The sequence below is a fragment of the Balaenoptera borealis genome, assembly GCF_965194805.1.
Source record: "Balaenoptera borealis genome assembly, chromosome: 6".
Taxonomy (NCBI): domain Eukaryota; kingdom Metazoa; phylum Chordata; class Mammalia; order Artiodactyla; family Balaenopteridae; genus Balaenoptera; species Balaenoptera borealis.
Genome location: NC_138863.1, coordinates 11,498,084 through 11,519,548, shown reverse-complemented (window position 1 = coordinate 11,519,548; position 21,465 = coordinate 11,498,084). Strand labels below are relative to the sequence as shown.

Genomic DNA, 21,465 nt, shown 5'->3' with positions numbered 1-21,465 from the left:
AGTTTAGTGAACCCACCATCTCTTATAGATACAAAATTAAAGAAAGAAAAAAAATTTGTGTGTGTGATGAGAGCTCTTAGGATTTACGCTATCAACGTTCATGTATGATCTACAGCAGTGATAATTAGATTTATCATGTTGTGCATTCCCTCCCTAGTACTTATTTATCTTATAACTGGAAGTTTGGAGTACCATTTGAGTGTCTGCATCCAATTCCCCCTCCCCTCTCCCACCTTGCTTTCTTTTTTTAAAGTATTTATTTATTTATTTTTGGCTGCCTTGGGTCTTCGTTGCTGGTCGCGGGCTTTCTCTAGTTGCGGCGAGCGGGGGCTACTCTTCCTTGCGGTGCGCGGGCTTCTCATTGTGGTGTTTTCTCTTGCTGCGGAGCAGGGGCTCTAGGTGTGCGGGCTTCAATAGTTATGGCACACAGGCTCAGTAGTTGTGGCTCGCAGGCTCTAGAGCGCAGGCTCAGTAGTTGTGGCGCACGGGCTTAGTTACTCCACGGCATGTGGGATCTTCCCGGACCAGGGCTCAAACCCATGTCCCCTGCATTGGCAGGCAGATTCTTAACCACTGCACCACCAAGGAAGTCCCCCCAGCCTTGCTTTCTGATTGTTTTTAAAGGAAGTTCTCTGATGTTCTCCCACCGAAATATAACTGGGGGCTCAAATGGTTATTTGCATCTGAGGTTGTGAGTGTGTATAAATCAGAAACTAAGGCTTGGAATGCAAAATTGGTCTTTGGAATAGAATGACTGAGCTTTTCGATGTTCACTCATCTCCTTTGTTTCCTGACTGCACTTTCCTTTTCCCCAGAATGGTGGCCATGAAAGGAGTAATTACTAAAGTTTCAAGGAAGCAGCAATTGAAAAGTTCTTGGCACAATTAGCCTTTTGCCATTTATGTACAATTTGAGAAACAGTAGATTCTAATCCTGTTTTCAATTAAGATAATGGTTTCCTGGCCTTCAGCCTCATGACCCAGTAGCTGTAAGGAATTTGGGTTACTTTGTCTAGACTTACCACTGCGTTGGAAGAGAGAAACAGGGAAATTATCTCAATAGGCTGTTCTAGAACAACTAAGAAGAATGACAAGCTCTGTATGTCTTCCAGGGTGAGCAAGGGTTTCCAGGACTTCGGGGGACACCAGGCTACCCAGGCATCCCAGTACGTTTATATTTCTAACTCCCCATCCAAGACATGAAGAACAATTACAAGGAGTTTCCTTTGGAATGACCATATACAGAAATCTATCATGACCTTGGGGAAGTCTGGGGCAGCCAACAGTAGACATTCAACTAATAGTTGAGAAATGAATGAATAAATGCACTTTGAGACTTTGTTTTGCTTTCGAGACACTGAAGGGGAGATGTGAACTAGGCAGTGGGAGAGGCCTGGATTGTGGTGACTCAAGGATGGAAGAGAGGAGAAAAGGGCCCTGGAACTGGGACTTAGAGAGCTCCAGCATGTAATGTGAGATCAAGAACAATAAGCCTGTAAAGGAGGAAGGGCCCTCAAGGTAGAAGAAAACAAGGAGGAGTGTATTCTGGAAGCCCAGGAAAGATGTTGCTAAATAACAAAAATTTGACCGAGTAAATCTGACCATCTAATATTGGCCTTATTGGATGATTCATGAATCTGGCAGCATCCCATCTAGCAAGGAGAAAGTTGCTGCATCTAACCATAGATAGGAAAGGTTTTTAAAGCCAGAGAGGGAGTGGAAAAAATGACATTATTAGCAAAGAATGTATTTTTTTATTAACAAAGAAGGCATTGTCTTAGGCAAAGCTGCCTCCTAAGGGGAATGGAAGGTGCTATTGGGTGGAATATCTTATTAGTGCAGACCAGGAATTTCCAGGTTGGCTGGTCAAAGGTCACATTCCTAGGGAAGGTTAAAACTGTAGTCAGGTTAGGTATTAAGTCTTGGTTTACTGCTGTGGACCTAACAGGAGTGATTCCATCTTGGACTCATTTTCTTTTTAACAATTTCCAGTAAAGGGGAGTGACAGACAGCTGTCTAGTGCTGTTGAGAAATCCAGTAAGGCGGGAACCAATGTGTTGTCGTTGGTTTCAGTAACATCAAAGTCACTGCAGACTTTAACTTCCATGACAGATGGAGGGAGGACATAGATGTGAGTGTAAGAAATATGTGAGAGATGAAGAGAGTGGGAAGTTTGCAGATGACATGAAAGATAGACAAGGCAGTATGGGGAGGGTGGATTTAGGGGGAGACTTTGTTTAAATGAGAAAGACTTGAGCATGTTTAAAAGCCAGTGGGAGGTATACAGCAGGGAGAGAAGGCAGAATAGCAGAGAGGACAAAGCAGGGATGCTGTGTATTTGATTTGCCTCTGGTTGCTAATATGCCGCTCCTTTTCCTAGGGTGCCGTTGGTTTGAAAGGAGAGAAAGTAAGTTATTTGCGGCATGTTATTGTTGAAAAATCTCTAATTGTACATATGAAAGGGACTTCTATTAAACAATGACATAAGTAATTACAAATCAGATCCCATGATTAATTCAGAAATCATAATAATTAGGACATGATATTTATCCCTATTGAACAACTTCTACTTCTTATCATGAATATGTCTTCAGGATTACAAGTTTTGTATTATTCTTTAGGAAAATGGGATCTGGGAAAAGAGAACTGAACTTATGCTCAGGGCCCCAAATTCTAAATAAGGAATTGCCAGTCATTTTGGTGTCTTGGGAAATGGTCTATTATTCTTGTGTCTTTCTTCCCTCCACAGTAAATGGTCAATTTTAGAAAATACAAAAATGCTTTAAATTCTTCAAAATGGAATAACTAAATAATCCTAAAGCATTTCTCTAAGTATATATCCTGAAAGCGCTTTTATCCTTGAAGCAGTAGGACCTTGAATAACCATTTAAAGGAGTTTTGAAGATATAACATTGCTTATGTTTGATGAACTTCTTCATTTTCAAGGGGGCTCCCGCTGAAGGAGAAGGTGTAGCCCTTGATGGAAAAGGTGACCCTGGGTTGCCAGGAGCTCCAGGATTCCAGGTATGCACTTCAGAGAAGGTCCCTATCATTCTCGATCTCTTTCTCTCTGTCTCTCTCTTTCCACCTCTTTTTTTCCTTCTTCTTCTCTCTCTCTCTTCTTCTCCCTCTATCTCTTTCTCACTCTCTTAAAAATATTTTTCATAGATATTCATATCTCTTCTATTTACATATTTACCTCATTTTATTCTAACACATTCACCTCATTATAAGAAACTACATTTAGCTCATATAAAAAGGTGATTTTGTATATATGTCTTTTAGCCTCTTCTTAAGTCTCAATCACCCAAGCTTTACTAAATCTAAGAAGGAGGCTTCAAGGAATGGTTGTGTTCCATTTACTTTGTATTTGTTGAAATCCAGGATAAGATTGTATTACACGTTGAATACAATTTAAAATTGTAATATTACGTAACAGTCCTATTGTAAAGTTTGCATGATAGTAATATTTTATTTAAATGCACCTTTCTCCTGTTGAATAGTTTGCTTTCTGATCTCTAGGTATGTCGCCGGAGGGTGATGCAGAATAGATACAAGGAAACAGCTATTTGGTAGCTGTGTGTACTTTATTCTGTGATTCAGAAGGATCTTTTGATAATAAATTATTTGATTGGTATATGTTTTTGAAGGCCCTCAAAAAGCTTTCTTGCTGCAAAGAAGTAGGAAAAAATAAATACGTCTTAGCCAAAAAAAGGGGGGGGATCTTTTGATACTAACTTTCATGTTAATTAATCAGAAATATTTTAACTTAATTCAGAAGTATATATGGAAATTCCTGGGCAGAGATAGGTATTTGCCTGAGTGAGTCAAAGAGTTTGAGTTAAGGCTGTTGAACATCTATATGGTGAGCCATGGCAGCTAATGATGGGCTGCAAAACTGAAGAATGACACGGTTAGGAGCCATATAAGCTTTTGAGAAAAGATGCAGAATATGATGGCTCTTGTTTTTTTGCTTAGGAAGCATTTAGGGAGCCAGATGCTGAGGGCAGGGCATCTAGTAAGAGGAGATAGTAGCAATCTGGGACACGGATGTATCCCTTCAATGTGTATTGAGTGTTGGCCATGTACCACATTTGCTACTGCTGAAAGTATAGCAGTGGGACCTTCAGTCATACAAGAAATCCTTATTACGTGCCAAGTAGGTTCCAGGGGCTATTTAGGCGCTGGGGATACCACAGTGTACAAATCCCCAAAAATAGTTTAACAAAAATGTTTGCCCTCATGGCACTTACATTCTAGAAGGAGAAAATATTTAAAACTGTAAATTACTAAGTATATGTTGTATTAGATAGTAATAAATGCCAAGGAGAAAAATAATGCAGGGTTGGGGGATAGGAAGTGTCCAGATTAGAAGGAAGGTTGTGGCATTAGATTGGATGGGCAGGAAGGCCCCATGGAAAGGATAACGTTTGAATAAAGATAAGAAAAGGGAGAGAAAGTGAGTTATAGAGATATCTGGGGAAAGAGGATTCTAGGCAGAGGCAGAGCAGGTGGAAGGACCCAGAGGTAAGAGCATGCTTGGAGAGGGAGAGAGAGAGAGAGAGAGAGGAAACATTTCTAAAAATTTTAAAACTCTTCTAAAGTGAAGCAACTGCTCTGGTCATTTTCCTAGAAATAGTACCATCAGGATGATCCTGGTAGCCTGTTATACATGGCAACACATGTTACACATGGCCTTTATTGAAAGTAATTGCAGCCATAAATAGGAAACATTAGGCTCTGATTTTTCTAAAATAGTTTAATGCATTTAACTGATGGACATTGTTCTTCAGTGAGAAGTAAATTTAAACTTATTCTAATTCTTCTCTTAATTTAAAGGGTTTGCCGGGCCTTCCAGGTTTTCCTGGACCTATTGGTCCACCTGGCCCTCCAGGATTCCTTGTGAGTATGAAGCCGCCATTGCTATAGACATGGTAACTAATAAAAGAATTATAGCCTAAAATTTTAAATGGAGTTTTAGGCTTGATTCATTACCCGCTGTAATTTTAACTGGTGGATTTTTCTAGGGCTTTCCAGGAGCCATGGGACCTCCAGGACCTAAGGTAGATGACAATTCATATGCTGTGTCAGCCGGCACATCCTAACCAATCTAAAAGCCAAACTCAGTCTGATTCCACACGTGGGTCACTGCTGGGCGCCCCTCTGGAACTCACAAGGATTCCCAGCAGGGAAGTGAGCATGACTAGCAGCTCGGCACCTCCGACTTCCCTTCTCCCTGCACTTCAGTAACTTGATCTCTGATACAAAGCGTCTTAATTCAATTATAAGGAGCTCCTCATCAGGAAAAGGGCAAGGATTCCTACTCCTTATGTTTCCCGCAACACTTTGCCTGATATATTTTTTTTACTGGGCTGCTTCCCAAAGCCAACCTGTTTTTATACTAGTAAATAAAAATGACTATTCATGGGCTCATTAAGCAGGGTCCTGCATTTCTTTCTATTGCAAAGGCCAGCTGTTAGTATTGTGGAGGAAAAAAACTTATTCTTCTGTCTTCTTAGGTTTAGTGACTGGGTTAACTGTAGGAAGAAAGCCTGATTTCATATGCATGTGGAGACCTCACAGAAATGAAAATGAAAACCCCAAAGAGGCAGTCAGACCCAGAGGCTTGTATACCATTTTAACAAAGGGTGATAAATTTGTGGAGGAGTGACAGGACAAAGGAAAAGGGTTTTGAGCTTCTAGGGGCAGTAGATTGTGGAAAGGTCAATATATGGGGGAAACTAATGGAAGATAAGTGTTATTTCAGTAACGTTTGTTTATGCAGACTTAAGTTAGTGTTGTCTCCAGTGATGAGTTGCCTTCTCTTCCTGGTACAGGAGAGGGGAGGGTGACACCTCTACAAAGGGAAATGTATGTCCTGTCTTGAGGCAGATGGGGGAGAGCAAGGAACTTTTTCTGCATTTGCTGTTTCTCACTTGCCTTCAGCTCAAAATAATTCTTCTGCCAAAGTGGTATATTTTGGGGTGGCATATTCTGATCCCCTTCATTATCTTAAGTAAGAAAATGTTGAGCAAGGCTGAGCCCCACCAGGAAATTACTTACTATCAGATAGCCTTTGTGTGTAGGGTACTTCCCAAGGTGCTTTCACATTTATTATTTCATTGATGTGTGTACACACACACACACACACACACACACACACGTGCACGCACATACATACCCTGTGAGGTGAATAGGTTCAGGTTAAATGAATCATCAAATAGTAATTGGCAGAGCTGAGGTTTAACGTCTTTTGACTCCTCATCTTGAGCTTTTCTCTACAGCTTGTGGCCTAATTGGGGGAAAATCTGCAAACTCAAGAGCAGAAAAGCAAAGAGACATTGGTTGAAATGATAGATTACTGAAGAGAGATGATTCACATTAGACTTATCTCATGTCACTAACTTACTAGTGAAGTCAGGTTGCTTGAATTCTATTCTTAGTTCTCTATTAAGTTTTGAATTTCAGAATCCTGAAGATCAGCTACACATCCCTCTTATTTTTAAGATGGGGAAACTAGGGCATCAGGAAGTTACCAGCCAGAGGAAGCAAAATTGGCTGGTGGCTGAGCCAGAAAAATGTCCTCCGAGCTGGGTTCCTTCCCCTCCCCCACACCATCTCATGTCATCACTTGCCCTATTAAGTATATCCCTTAAGCTTTCTGCGCTTCAAGATCTCTACTTTTAAAAGAAACATGTTGCCACTCCACTCCAAGAAACAGCTAAAATAACTTTTACAATACTAACATTACAGTTAAAATATAAATGTTCAATTATAAACATTGAACCTTAATGGGTTTAGACTATACATTCATGTTCATTTTTAAAAAAATAATTTGGTTTTGTCTTTTCTTACAGGGTCACATGGGCGATAAAGTGATAGGACAAAAAGGAGAGCGGGTAATTTAAATTCTGTGGTTTATTTGTGGGCAAGATATTTTAAGTTCCCTAGCAATCAACTTACACAATTTATTCACTAAAAGTCACACTGAAACAAAAGTATTTCCTGTGTCTCAGGTTTCATTTGCTTTATCTTCTTAGGTAAGAACTAAAGAGGAAATTTAGATCTCTCAAGCTTAGTTTTTTATTCCTGAGTGTATTTGTCTTTAGGGTATGAAAGGATTAACAGGACCGCCCGGACCACCAGGAACAGTTATCGTGACACTAACCGGCCTGGTTAACAGAACGGTAACTCTTCAATTTTATTATTAGGGTTGCGCCTTCCCCTTTCTGGGATGAGGTCCTTTGATCCCTTACCTCTTTTATAAGCTCTGTCACCTAAGCCCAGCTCAGCCAACCTGGGCCTCTGGATTTTATTCCTTCTGCATCTTTTACTCGAGAACTAGAAAACATGAAATGGGGAAGATACAAGGCAAGCCACTTCCAACATTCTTGAAGGAAGAGCCTAGATCTAATTTTGCTCACCCATTATCCCCATCCCTCTCCTTGTTCCCAGCATAGGGTGGGTATACGGTGAGTATTTCTGAATAAACAGTAGCAAAATGGTGTGTGGCTCTGACGCAATTGGATAGTAATGACCTAAAGATAAGGGTAGAGCAATATCATAATCAAATGGGACCTTTTTACCCTGCCGTCATAACCCCAAGGCAACGTGGCCCCCACTGCTCTCCAAGGACCCTGTGACTCGTTATTTTGACATTATCATGTGCTTTTTGCTCCCACATTGGGGTAGCCAGAAGGACCAGAGGATGGAATTGAATCAGATGCTCAGAAGAAGTGCATCACAACATCATACACCAATCCTAGACACCAGGTTGATCCTGGAATGTCTGGGAAGGGGAATGGGGAGTGAGGGGGAAGCTGACAATTTTCTTGTGGATTAACTAAGAAATAAACATAAATCATCCTTCTCCTTTAAACTTATGATTAATTGTTTTTAATAATAGCTTGATTGCAATATAATTCACATACCATAATTTTCACCCTTTTAAAGAATAAAATTCATGGGTTTTAATTATATTTAACAACATTATTGAGATATAATTCACATGCCATAAAATTCACTTATATAGTGTACAATTCAGTGGCTATTAGTATATCCATAGAGTTGTGCAGCTATAACCATGTGCAATTTTAGAACATTTTCATCACTCCCAAAAGAAATCCCTTAATCATCTCTTTCCAATATAATTAATTTTTAATGATGGAAATTATCAAAACAAAACTAGAAGAGTTAAAACAGAACATGGTGAAGTTTTATATGGCCAAAATAATAACTCTCATTGAAGACTGGAAAAAAATTGGCTGAGGAGAATAACTGAACTTTTCAGAATTAATCAACAAAAGTATATTTAATAAAGTCTAAAGCTTTATTGGCTGAAAATTGATGGGAAAAAATCTTATTTTGACAAAATCAAGATCTGGAAGATTTGACCCAGGGGACAAAATTGAGTTATTTATAAAAATGATGCCCTCAGAAGGATACTCACATTGGGAAAAAATTGTTTTTGAAAATTATATTTTCACAATATGTGAATAAAATGTGATAAGGGCAAAACAAACCTAACTAATGAATTCAATCCTCGTTGTAACATTTACTCAGAAAATAGTTGATCTCAGTGAAAATAATTTCAGTATATTAAAAATGAAAGTAAAATACATTAGAAATGATCTAATTGTGCTTATAGAAAACTGATTCAAGAATTAAATTAGTTTAATACAGTTTGATCTAAAGGATACTTTCGTTTTTTTTTTAAAAAAGAAAAGGTTGTAAAAAGGATATATTGTACAGCACAGGGAATAGAGCCGATATTTTATAGTAACTATAAAAGGAGTATAATTATAAAAATCTTGAATCACTACATTGTACACCTGAAACTAATATAATATTGTAAATCAACTATACATCAGCTTAAAAAATAAATAAAAAATAAATAAATAAAAATAAAAAATAAAAAAATAAAAAAAATTTTAAAATAAATAAATAAATAAATAAATAAATAAATAAAATATAGCACACAAAAAGTTTGTATATTGTTTCAGGGGTTCCCAGGTATAAAATTCAAAATGTGAAAATTGATAATGTGGTGTGTTAACAGGAGGTATATAAGTAGCTTGAAAATCCAATCCATTGAACAGATAGAGGACTTTTTCAAGTGTAGTCAATAATATCTTGTTTGATCTGTTTGTAATGACCTTAACTTGTTTTTGCGACAGGACCTCAAGGGGGAGAAGGGAGACCAGGGAGCCGTGGGCCAGTCTGGACACCCTGGACCCTCAGTAGGTCACTAAGAATCATGTTGTTCCCTTGAAACAAAGAGTAACACCTTAGAGCATATTTTGACATAGGATCTACCTTGAAGTCTTAATATTAGCTATAGCACGATAGTATTTTATTGCAGAGATCTTAAATACTAGAATTATTTTATGGCCACTTCTAGCTGAAATCCCTGCACTGTTTTACATGCACCCAGTGGCACCCGTCTTATGATTTGTCTTCAGCATCTGTTTTTAAATTAATATTCATAAATAAGATGTCCTTCTTAGATAACCCACCATTTCAAAAATTATAACAAAAGGGAAAAGTTAATAAAAATCAATGTAAGTCAAAAATCAATAATTTACAAAACTTGACCTAACTCTCATTAATACAGGGACCACCTGGAGAATCTTACAGATCAGAAAAAGGTGCTCCTGGAGAACCAGGCCTGCAGGTGAGTTTGGAAATTCAGTGTCATGTGCAGCCTAAATTAGTAAGTACTCAGGACTCTTGAGGTCGTGAATATAAGGTGCTTAACTCAAACTAGCTTAGATTTTTAAAATTTTTTTTTAAATTTGGGAGGTAGAATTTATTTGTTCAAGTATCTGAGAAGTTCAAGGCTAAAACAAGCTTCAAGGACTTCTGAACCTGAAATGAAATGGGCAGGACTCTGTCCATTTCACTTCCGCTCCTCTCTGTGTATCAGCCTCATCCTCTTCTTTGACAAACGATCTTCATCCATATAGGGGGTGATGGGTAAAAAAAGAGGAGGATGTAGAAGTGACAGAGGCTCACTCTCCCACGCAGCTCTATTTTGCAAAGATTTAAACACATATATTGTTTAAAAACTCTAAAAATTATGCACTGGGAAAAGTATATTTTTTTCTAAGAAAAAATATTCAACTAATATGATTTTTAATTTTATCATGGAGGGTAAACACCATAATAGTTAATCCCAAAAGCCCTGTTTGAATGCTGCAAAATACCTTTTACACATATATTTAAATATAGGCACATCTGGAGTTCAGGGAATTGCCAACATCGCAAATGAATAGACTGTGAACGCCTCCCTCTTTCTGGATTTTCCTGGATTCTCTGCTCCGTGCTTCCTTGATTTTCCTTCTAAGCTTTGATGAGTAGTGTTAACTCTAGTTTAAGCTTAGCTCTTAATATCCTCTCCTTTTTCCAATGACCCTCTCTAATTTCCCATTCTGACTGGTTTCTGCCTTCCCTGGCAAGAGAAGGTCATCACCTGTTCTGTGATTAATAGTTTTTCCTTTTAATAAGTGGGGGAAACCTCAGTCAGGCTTTCTTGCCTAAGGTCAAGAGATGATCATATCATTTAAGTTTTTCATGTTTATTGAAATTACCCATATTTATTAAGTTACGTGTTTTTGTTTTGTTTTTGTTTTAGGGAAAGCCTGGAAAAGATGGTGCCCCCGGTTTCCCTGGCACTGAGGTAAAGACGTGACTTGGCCCATTAATATAGTGAAAGTGTCAGTCCTATTAGACAAGAAGGGTTTTTGAGAGTCACTAAGTAGTTTTAAGCAAACAAAAAGCATATAGCTTTTAAAAATTACGTTTGAGAATCATAGTGTTACACCCTCACTGTGGAGAGAGGTCATCTGAGCACATTTTTTTTCCAAAAAGGAGTTTAAAGCATTTTGCTTCCTACAGAAGAAATTGATTATCAATGTGTCTTCTAACCTACGCACTTTGCTGTTCTCCGTAGGGAGCCAAAGGCAGCAAGGGTTTCCCTGGGTTAAGGGGCGAAGATGGCATTAAGGTAATTCCCTTCCTAACATCTATCTTCAGCTTTTTTAATTGGTTGGGTTTGGTCACCCTTTCCCCACACGTCCTGAAACTCGGTACAAGGAATTGCAATTAGAGCTCACTAAAACATCTTAGCATATTTGTTAAGAAGAAACAAGGGATGTGGCAACTATATTTGAATACTTGAGGGGGAGAGATGTTAAACCTGTTCTGTGTAGTAGAAGCTGACTTAGGACAGTGAGATTTCAGCTCCCCACGAGGAAGAAGCTGGAAAGGACCTGTGATTGGAGGAAGTTTCAGGTCATCAGAGGTCAAGGGTAGGCTGGTCCCCGTGAGTCTCAACCTGGGTCACGATGTACTGAAAGGTCATCATCAGTTAACTGTGGACCGTATTCCACATCATTGTTTCTGACAACACGTTACAGATATTTTCAAATAGTTTTCATATGTAGGTATATATGCAGATTCAAGATTTTTATCCTGTGTTAATATCTCTTCCAGTAGAATTCTGGAATGCCCTCTTGAGTAGGTAAGAAAGGAGGTTGATTATAGCTGGGACACCGGGAATTGCCTACAACCCACAGCCTGGTTTCCCTGTGCCTCTAGTCTGGGTGGGAGCAGGGGAGCACGCAATGATGCAAACATCCTTTGAAGGGAGTGATGTGGAAGAAACCTGGAGAACAACAGCCACTTCTTCCAGACCTTGTAGATAAGATTCTTGACTCAGATATGGCCCTCCAGGAAGATAATCAAAAGTAGTATCCCTTTCATGTTAACTTGGTTTGTACATTTCATAGAAATAACATCAATTTTAGCATAGATTTGTTTAACTGTGCATTTTGGTTTCTAAGTATACCTAACATGTAAATACTTCTGATTAATGTGCTCATAATTTGTAACTGTCTTTCAACCTAGGGGTGGAAAGGAGACATGGGCCCTCCAGGATTTCGTGGTCCAGTAAGTGTAATTAAAGACCATTTTAATCTCATGTTTGATCAAGTCTTTCAAAATATCAAGGAAATTTTGAATCAGTGTCTCTTATTGACTGCTATGATAGAGATTATAGTATTTACCTTTTTATCAAACCGGGGCAAAAAAAATAGCTGTTGTCATTATTTGTCCATTTGATAATGGACAAGTATTTTTATTTGGTCCTACTTGGTCCCTGGAATGCACTGGCAATGCCCATCCTGGGCTGTAGAGAAGAAAACCTTAGTCTAATCAGGCCTGGCCCAAGGTAAGTAATCCCTTGCCCTTAAGTAGGGTAGGAAGGCAGCAGAGGAGGACAGCTTGGGCACCGGGGTGGCCTTCTCCAGCTGGGCCCCATTAAGACAGCCCTGCACTGGGAGGCAGCAGAAGCTCAGCCCTGGGTTTAATACAGGACCAGCAAAAACCAATGACCCCAGCCCAAGCTCCTTAGTGGCAGGCTGTTTCCCCTCCCCGGCGTGGACATGGATTTGATGTCTGTCAACTCCTCACTGCAGGGTGGCTACATTTTATATAGTGACTCTGTAGCTTAAGGAGATGAGTGAAAAAGACCCAGGCTCTGAGTTCTGGTATCTTCCTTTCCTGCCTCCAAAGACAGCGGTTCTCACATTCAGTGTGACTGTGCAGGTGTGACGGAAAGCTCCTCCGTGGTGGCAAAGGAGTCACTGGGGGCGTGTGTGTGTGTGTGTGTGTATTATTACAAACGCAGTTCTCAGACCCTTCAGGCTAAGTAAGTCAACTCGGTAACCGGAGGAGGGTCCCAGAAATCAGCCACTTTACACTACAAGCAAATGATTCAGATGGCAAGTAATCCCAAGATACTTTTAAGGGGTTGCTGGGAAAATAAAAGAGGCTATTTTGTCAAGGTACTTACTTGGAAGGTACTCACATGTCTTTATGGATTTTATGATGGAGGAGATTATTACATTATTAGTACTATTATTAGTAGTAATTCTTTTTTGTGATTTTATACTGCTTAACCACAAAGCTCTAGTTACCTATTCCTTAAGTCAATGAACTAATTGGCCCCATGCAGCCTATGAAAAAACTAAGTTTTTAAAAAACTTTTATATTTCAATCTTCTTTCTATCTTCTTTTCTCATGCTCAATTCCACATAACTCTGCAGCTTCTGCTAACTTCAGAGGAAGTTCTGCTTTGGAAGTAGATGGTTAAGGAGACCAGCAGTAGGTCCACTGATCACTTCAGAAATACGTAACAGTCCTGAGTCCTTGGACTGAGGAAACCTTTGTCTGAAGGTCAACAGTGTCCTGAAATTTAAAGAAACAATCAATAAAGTATTTTTGATGTGTAGGTCCCAATATACTTTGAAATGAATTTAGTCCTCAGGACAAGCATTTTTAAAAAGTGAAATAGAATAGAATAAAAACTATCAGAGTTGATCATATGTTGTAAGAAGTCACTATTTTGTGAAACTTTAATTTCAGTATACATATTCACACATTTATATATTTAAATGTGTGTATGTGATTTGGGCCACATTATAAAATGTATTTCTAATTGAAAGTCCATGAAATATATGATATCATGATACCAGATTAACTTTTATTTTTCAATGTATCCATCCCATATACTTAACTGCCATATCCTTCTAACACATAAACCTATGAATTCAGGAAAATAAGGAAAGTATCATTCTAGCCAAAAAAGAAGAAATGGAAGTAATTGCATTTGGCGAGCTGTCCATAAATAGCTGTCTTTTTTCTTTATTAATTTCTTTTTCCTTTAAGACAGAATATTATGATGCATACCAGGAAAAGGGAGATGAAGGAATTCCAGGCCCACCAGGGCCCAAGGGAGCTCCTGGCCCACAGGGTGAGAATAAATTTCTTCCTAAAGCATTTGCTGATCATTCCATGTCTTTCTTTCAAGGCAAAATGTATAGCATGTGTTTACAGACCCAGAATTGGCAAGAGGAGAAGGGAGGTCTCCTAATGTTCATAGGTGATGATATTTTCTGGTGTTTCCTAATCTTCATACTTTCATAAGAAAATTCCATAGGTGGTATACAGTAGAAGGTAACTGAATTATCTTTATGTAGGAAAGCATAACGTTCAAGTCTGGTAGGAAGACACAAACATGGCTGGAGAGCAGGAGGAGGGAGTATCCGAAACCAGCAATCTCAGTGGGATACAAAAGAGAAAATGGAGCCCCTGAAGAGCTATAATTTGAGCAAATCCACACAAATAGTGACAAGAAGGAACTGATGTCCTGGTTTTGTGACTTCCAGCACCATGAATTAAAGTCACATTTACTTATGTTCTATCCCCTTTGATAGATTGCAAAGATCTTGGCTAATAGCTCTTATCTCTTAGTACGCATTAGAATCCCCAGGAACTGCTAAATAAGACCCATGTCCAGGTCCCATCCCTGTGATTCTGATTTAATTGCCTGGAGGAGGGCCCTGGATACTGGCAGATCGTAAAAGCTCCCCAGATTAATTCTAATGTGCAACAGGATTAAGAACCACTGATCTAGGAAAATTATTGATATAAATAAGATTTCAAAGAAGAATTTTACTTAAGAGAGGTAAAAGTCTCAATGTACTTAAACAAATGGACAGATAAATATTAGACATAGATTTTTAAAAATCTGATATGCTTACTATAAATCACTCATATACATCAAAGAATTGGAGCCCTACTCAGTGTTACAGCTATAAGCGATCTGAGATGGATCCAGACCAAACTCATATTCTTGACAATTCCAGCTATTTGATATTCTGGCATCTGAATCATCCCAGCAAAATACCAAACACAGAGCAGACTCTTAGGAAGTGTCTTGTTGAATTATTTGAAGATGGTAAAGTAGCATGATTTACTTTTTTAAAAAAATTGAAGTATAGTTGATTTACAATATTATATTGGTTTCAGGTGTACAACATAGTGATTCAATATTTTTGTAGATTATACTCCATGTAAAGTTATTACAAAAAATGGCTATATTTCTCTCTGCTGTACCATATATCCTTGCTGCTTATTTATTTTATACATAGTAGTTCATGTCCCTTATCCCCTACCCCTGTCTCTCTTCCCTCCCCTCTTTTGAGTGCTAGACATCTAAGATGAACTTAGTTTCTTCTTTACAGTTTGTTTAAATGAGGGAAGTTTTCTCATATTTACCTATGTGAGAGTGGAGAAAAAGTATGAAAAATGTATTGTTATATTATTATTATATTGTCATCCAAGATTTCAATAACGGGGGGGAGGGGATATTTACATCTTTGTAAACAATTAATTGCTATTATGCATTCACAGGTCCCAGTGGTCCCCCCGGAGCCCCTGGAAGTCCTGGTAGGTATATGTTTCTCGGGATACCAATACAAACGCTATTAAACGGAAAACACACTGCCCTCTAGTGAGTCTACAGTATTTACATAAGACAAATGTTTCATTAATTGATATACAAGTGTTTCCAACTTCTTAATCATTACCTTTGTGACCTGCAGGGGAAAAGGGAGTGGAAACTGACACAAAGTATTATAGAAATGCTCTTTTTTACCTCTCAGTAGTTTTAACTAAGTGTAAGACAGTAACTTCAGTGTAAGGAGCAGAAAGCTTGAAACTCAGAAGAGGCACAGAGATATAAAAACAATAATTTTATGGCAACTAGGCTGCTTAAAATGATAGTTTTCATAGTGTATCACAAGTTTCCTAAAGACACATAAATTACAGCTTTTGTGTAAAGTTTTAATTTTTAACATATATTGTTTGTGGTACATAGACAATTCTGTGAAGTGGAAAAATATCCGTGAGTCATTAGAGTGGTTGCCTCTTGAGAGAGGAAGAAGAATGGGATCAAGGATGGTTAAAGATTAACCACAGTAGCCTCAGTTATAACTGTCATCCTGTAATGTGTCACTTTGTAAAGGAGACAAAACTAAGAACAAAATAGCAAAGATTTGGTAAGCCCTGCCATTGATTATATTTTTCTCTGTACTATGCTGTATATTTAAACTATTTCATAATTTTGAAAATGAATTAAAATTAAACAGATTGAAGAACTACATGTATATTATAATCCTATTGCAAAAGAAAAAGATAAATGGATAAATATTATGTGTACTTGCATATGCATGGAAAAATATATACCAAGCTCTTAACAGCAGGTATTTCTTGAAGTTGAAATGATGCAAAAGGGGATTTTAAAGGTCTGACCAAATATTAAGAAAGACTTCCTTCCAAGTAATGAATAGGATGGTTTAAAAAGCCAGCAAGTGAAAATTAAAAACTCTAAAACAGATGTCAATCCGAAGGATTATTAGCCTTTAAGCCAAAATCTTCATGCTCAATAATCAGAAATAATCGGATATTACCCCCACTGGTTTCTCAGCAGAGATTCTTAACTATGAGGCAGAGATTTGAGACTGCCCTTCTCACATCCGGGTCACTTTAGGAGGGACAGAGGAAGGGGGTTTTGTATCACCTGGCATGGCTTCTCCCCCAGGAGATGCCTGCCTCCCTCAGGGTACCCTTTAATATAACTAAGATGATTGGCAAGATTAAAGTCCAATTACAATTTTCTCTCTTTCTCATTTGAGACACTGAAAGATAGGCATCTTCTAGTCTCTAATACAAAAAGTTTATAAAATAACATATACTGAAGAATTTCTCCTGAAGTCCTTTTGAATCAAGAGACTACAGCGCTGGGGCTTCCCTGGTGGCGCAGTGGTTGAGAATCTGCCTGCCAATGCAGGGGACACGGGTTCGAGCCCTGGTCTGGGAGGATCCCACATGCCACGGAGCAGCTGGGCCCGTGAGCCACAACTACTGAGCCTGCGCGTCTGGAGCCTGTGCTCTGCAACAAGAGAGGCCGCGATAGTGAGAGGCCCACGCACCGCGATGAAGAGTGGCCCCCGCTTGCCACAACTAGAGAAAGCCCTGGCACAGAAACGAAGACCCAACACAGCCAAAAATAAATTAAAAAAAAAAAAAAAAAGAGACTACAGTGCATCCCAACCTCTGTTTCAACCCCTTGTAATAAGTCACATAAATTACCTTATTGGAATGGAATGTCTGAGCTCTGCTGTATTGTGATAGTTTAACAAGGCCACAGATAAGGGACATAAGATAATTCACTTTTATATGCTCTATATACTTTTCAATTGTACAACTTTTATAAGAATATATCACTTTTTGCAATTGAAAAACAAACGTATATTAATCATGGAAACATTTAAAAAACAATAAATGATTATTTTCTCCAAGGGTCATCAAGGCCTGGCCTCCAAGGAGCCCCTGGAGTACCAGGAGTAAAAGGAAGTAAAGGGGAGCGAGGACCCCCAGGAAAGAACGCAGCGGGGCTTCCCGGGTCCCCTGGCTATCCTGGTTCACCAGGCCCTACAGGGTTGCCAGGACCTCCAGGACCACCAGGTAAAGATGCCCTTTTGCGTACGTTGCCCGGTGACAGCGATGTGCCCATCGGGGGCGATGAACCTTACACGCAGCTTGGCCATCAGTGTGGACCGTAGGAGTTCTCTTTCCACTGGAGTTTCATTTTGTTAGCTATCTGTGGAAGCAGCTACGGTGGCAGGGCTACTTTGTAAGCACAGCCCAGTGTTAGCCTGAGTTCCCACAGAGGGTGGAGCAGGAGGCAGGAACAAGGGGAGGGAAGCAGGGAAGGAAGGACCATTATCAAGTTGGCCTAGGCCAAGTGCAACTGCTCATTCAGTCCCTGGAGACTATCTTCCAAGAAGCTGTATAACTTTGTCTCAGGATAATCTTTCCTGCGGGGGACAAAGAGGCAAGAATTTCCCCACCAGCCGCTATTTCGCATGGGTCAAAGTTGTGCCCCACAGGACGGGACGAACACCCTACCATCCCCACCCACATCCCCCCACAGACACACACTTCCAGGCTGTGTTGGCATGGCTCCTGGGGCATCCCGTGGCTTGTCCTCAGCAGGGAAGCCCCAGGACAGGAGGCTAGAGGTGTGCAACATGGACCAAGGCAAGATGCTGCCAGGCAAAGTGGGTCAGAAACCACAGAGCTGCAGCCCAGAGGCTCTGAAGCGGTACCTGGAAGTTCTGATGAAGTTATCCTTTTCTCTCCATCCCCTGATAGAGCCACTTAGCATTCTGTGTGTGGCTGATAGGTATATAGAACCTCAGGAACATACAGATCGCTCTATATATTTTAAAATGCCTTTCCTGGCAGGTTCCTGGGAGGTCTTGTGTTTTATACCCAACCCTCCTACTAGCCTTAAGAATCTTCCATGGGTCAGTGATCTTTTTAAGAAAGGAAGAAACATTATTTATAGACAATATAATTATAAACATAGAAAATGAAAAAGAATAATCTGGAAAACTCTTAGTATTAATAAAATAATTCAGTTAAGTGTCTAGTTATATGAGCAATATTAAAAATAGAGGGAGTTCCCTGGTGTTCTAGTAGTTAGGATTCGGCACTTTCACTGCCGTGGCCCGGGCTCAATTCCTGGTCAGGGAACTAAGATCCCAGAAGCAGCGCATCACGGCCTAAATAAATAAAGAAATAAATATAAATAAATGAAAGCTTTCCTTTAGGCTAACAACAATCTAAGAAATTATCCTATTAATAGAAGACAATGTCTAAGAACAAGCTGTTAAGCTATGGAGTGGATCTATGTGGAAAACTAAGCAAAACAAAATTCAACAAAAATACTTTACTGTATATCAGGGATTTGAACAACTTCTAGCCCTCCAAGTCTTTTTCCAGGTGTAGGTTTTGTGTCCTCATTTTATCGATGACAAGCCTGATATGTGCAGCTCACGAAGCTCAGGAACGTTCAAATCAGGATCCGGCCCACAGGGCACCTGCCGTGGAGCAGCTCCCTCTCCAAAGGCACCATGCTCCCTCGCCCTTCAGAGACTGTTCTTGTTTCTTACCCTTTCTTCTCTAAGCAACACCTATCTGTCCTTCCTTTTGGAGCTTCAGAGTCCTGCAGAAAGTTTTCACTGAGCCCACCTACCTCTTATAACACTCAAGTTTATCCTGATCATAGAATTTTCCACATTGCTTGTCTGAGTCAGTTTCCCCTATAAGACTCAAAGCTCGTTGAGGTCAGGGAGTGTCTCATTTACTCTTTGAAGCCCAGCATACAGCATGGGGGCTGGAACATTGTAGGTACTCAAATATTTGTTGAATTAAATATGAAATGAATATGAAAATGTATAAGTATCTACAAATGTATAAATGTAAAAGTATACATGAGTCTACATTAAGTATAAAAGTGCCATAATATTTTACTTTTTTTTCTATTTTTTAAATTCAGTTTGTTTTATTGAAGTATAATTGACGTACAACATTATATTAGTTTCAGGGGTACAACATATTGATTCAATATTTGTATATATTATGAAATGATCATCACAGTGTCTAGTTAGTGTCTGTCACCATACGTAGTTACAATTTTTCTCTTGTGATGAGAACTTCTAAGACCTATTCTCTTAACAACTTTCAAATATGCAATACAGTATTATTAACTATAGTTACCACGCTGTATATTTCATCCCTATGATGTATTTGTTTTATAAGTGGAAGTAGATTTTACTGTTCAGAGATAACTACCCATTCAACTTAGAGACACAGATAACTGGATCACAAAATAAGCGTTCTTTTCATAATGGAACAGACATAATATAACACATACATATTCCATCCAAATTAAATGTTTCCACTGTTACCTGTTGCTCTGAAATTTGGGGAAGCTATAGGTACTGTTTGTACATATTTAGTTTCATCAGCATTGCCTTCAACCTATATTGGAAATGGCAAGACCAAAAATTAGATCATAGAACACAGCAATTTGAGAGAATTAACTATTGACCCTACCATTATAATAGCAGATGTATGTGGAAGACTGGGAACAGCTTTCTTGAAAAGCTGCTTTAAGAATGACAAACTCTACCATATGATCCAATAATCCCACTCCTGGGCATATATCCAGAAAAGATGAAAACTCTAATTCGAAAAGATACATGCATCCCAATGTTCGTAGCAGCCCTATTTACAGTAGCCAAGACAAGGAAGCAACCTAAATGTCCGTTGACAGATGAATGGATAAAGAAGATATGGTATGTGTATATATATATATATACACACACACATATATATATATAATGGAATATTACTCAGCCATAAAAAATAATTCAATAATGCCATTTGCAGCAATATGGATGGACCTAGAGATCGTCATACAAGTGAAGTAAGTCAGACAGAGAAAGACAAATATCATATGGTATCACTTATATGTGGAATCTAAAAAAATGATACAAATGAACTTATTTATAAAACAGAAATAGACTCACAGACATAGAAAACAAACTTACAGTTACCAAAGGGGAAAGGAGCAGGTAAGGGATGAATTGGGAATTTGGGATTCACAGATACACACTACCATATATAAAACAGATAAACAACAAGGACCTACTGTATAGCACAGGGAACTATATTCAATATCTTGTAATAACTTATAATGGAAAAGAATCTGAAGAATATATATATATACATATATATGTAAAACTGAATCACTTTGTTATACACCTGAAACGTTGTAAATCACCTATACTTCAATAAAAAAAATTTTTTAAAAAGAATGACAAACTCTGTTGATGTGAATAAGCAATGAGGAGAAAACAGATGATGCCCAAGTCAGAATCCATTTTTGCACTCCGTAGAGATGAAACATCTACAATCTGTCAGGAAAATACAATGTATCGGAGATACACAGAAGAATGAGATCTGACCTTTTGCCTAAAGATGCTAAAGGGCTAGTCTTGGAATAATTGAAAACAACTGAATAAGATAGCATGGGTTGATCACGTGCCAATAAATACCATCTACTGAGCTTTCAAAGAACCACTGCTTCCTTATTAAAAATATCACATGTGTAACGTGAAAGGAAAAGCTGGTCAGTCTTTTCAGTGGCGGACAACCTTCACAAGACTCAGCTTCCAAAACAGAGATGGGGAAATGCATATAAAATAAAGACATTACTAAAACACTTGCTAATTGAAGAAAATACTTAAAGAAATAAAAAACTAGCTTTGGTGTTTTCTCTTTGTAGGTGGTATTGTTTTTCGCAGAGGTCCACCTGGAGACGGTGGACTTCCAGGCCATACAGGGTCTCCAGGAATCCCAGGAGTTGATGGGCCCAAAGGTTGGTTCAATCAGTGATGTTTCTCTACTAGCGTAAGCCATTCTCATCATCTTTATTATCACTGATTTTATATTTCCCTGAGACAACAATGACCCCAAAATAGCAGACAGTCAGAGACGGCTTCTTTTCCAAAAGGATTACCTAACGGTATTTATTTATCTGGAAATGAATCATTTATTTAGCACCTGTGCAATAAATCATTGGCTCTTCCTAGAATGTGGGTTGTAGCCTGCACTCAAGGAGAGAAACACTGAAATAGTAAATATTTAATACTAGGCTCTTGGGATTTCCTCTCTCAGAACGCAAAAAAATAAGCTCAGATAAAGTAAG

General features: G+C 38.7%; 1 protein-coding gene across 1 annotated transcript in view; it reads left to right on the top strand.

The window, feature by feature from the left end:
- COL4A3 (collagen type IV alpha 3 chain) overlaps positions 1 to 21,465 on the top strand; it is a 134,085-nt gene that overhangs the window by 67,840 nt on the left and 44,780 nt on the right. The window contains exons 8-23 of the mRNA XM_082396164.1: positions 1,112 to 1,165; positions 2,380 to 2,406; positions 2,946 to 3,023; positions 4,839 to 4,901; positions 5,027 to 5,062; positions 6,857 to 6,898; positions 7,109 to 7,186; positions 9,176 to 9,238; positions 9,613 to 9,672; positions 10,633 to 10,677; positions 10,951 to 11,004; positions 11,907 to 11,948; positions 13,728 to 13,812; positions 15,255 to 15,290; positions 17,205 to 17,369; positions 21,043 to 21,135. Coding sequence (XP_082252290.1) covers positions 1,112 to 1,165; positions 2,380 to 2,406; positions 2,946 to 3,023; positions 4,839 to 4,901; positions 5,027 to 5,062; positions 6,857 to 6,898; positions 7,109 to 7,186; positions 9,176 to 9,238; positions 9,613 to 9,672; positions 10,633 to 10,677; positions 10,951 to 11,004; positions 11,907 to 11,948; positions 13,728 to 13,812; positions 15,255 to 15,290; positions 17,205 to 17,369; positions 21,043 to 21,135 — 1,021 coding nt within the window. The remainder of the gene's footprint in view (positions 1 to 1,111; positions 1,166 to 2,379; positions 2,407 to 2,945; positions 3,024 to 4,838; positions 4,902 to 5,026; positions 5,063 to 6,856; positions 6,899 to 7,108; positions 7,187 to 9,175; positions 9,239 to 9,612; positions 9,673 to 10,632; positions 10,678 to 10,950; positions 11,005 to 11,906; positions 11,949 to 13,727; positions 13,813 to 15,254; positions 15,291 to 17,204; positions 17,370 to 21,042; positions 21,136 to 21,465) is intronic.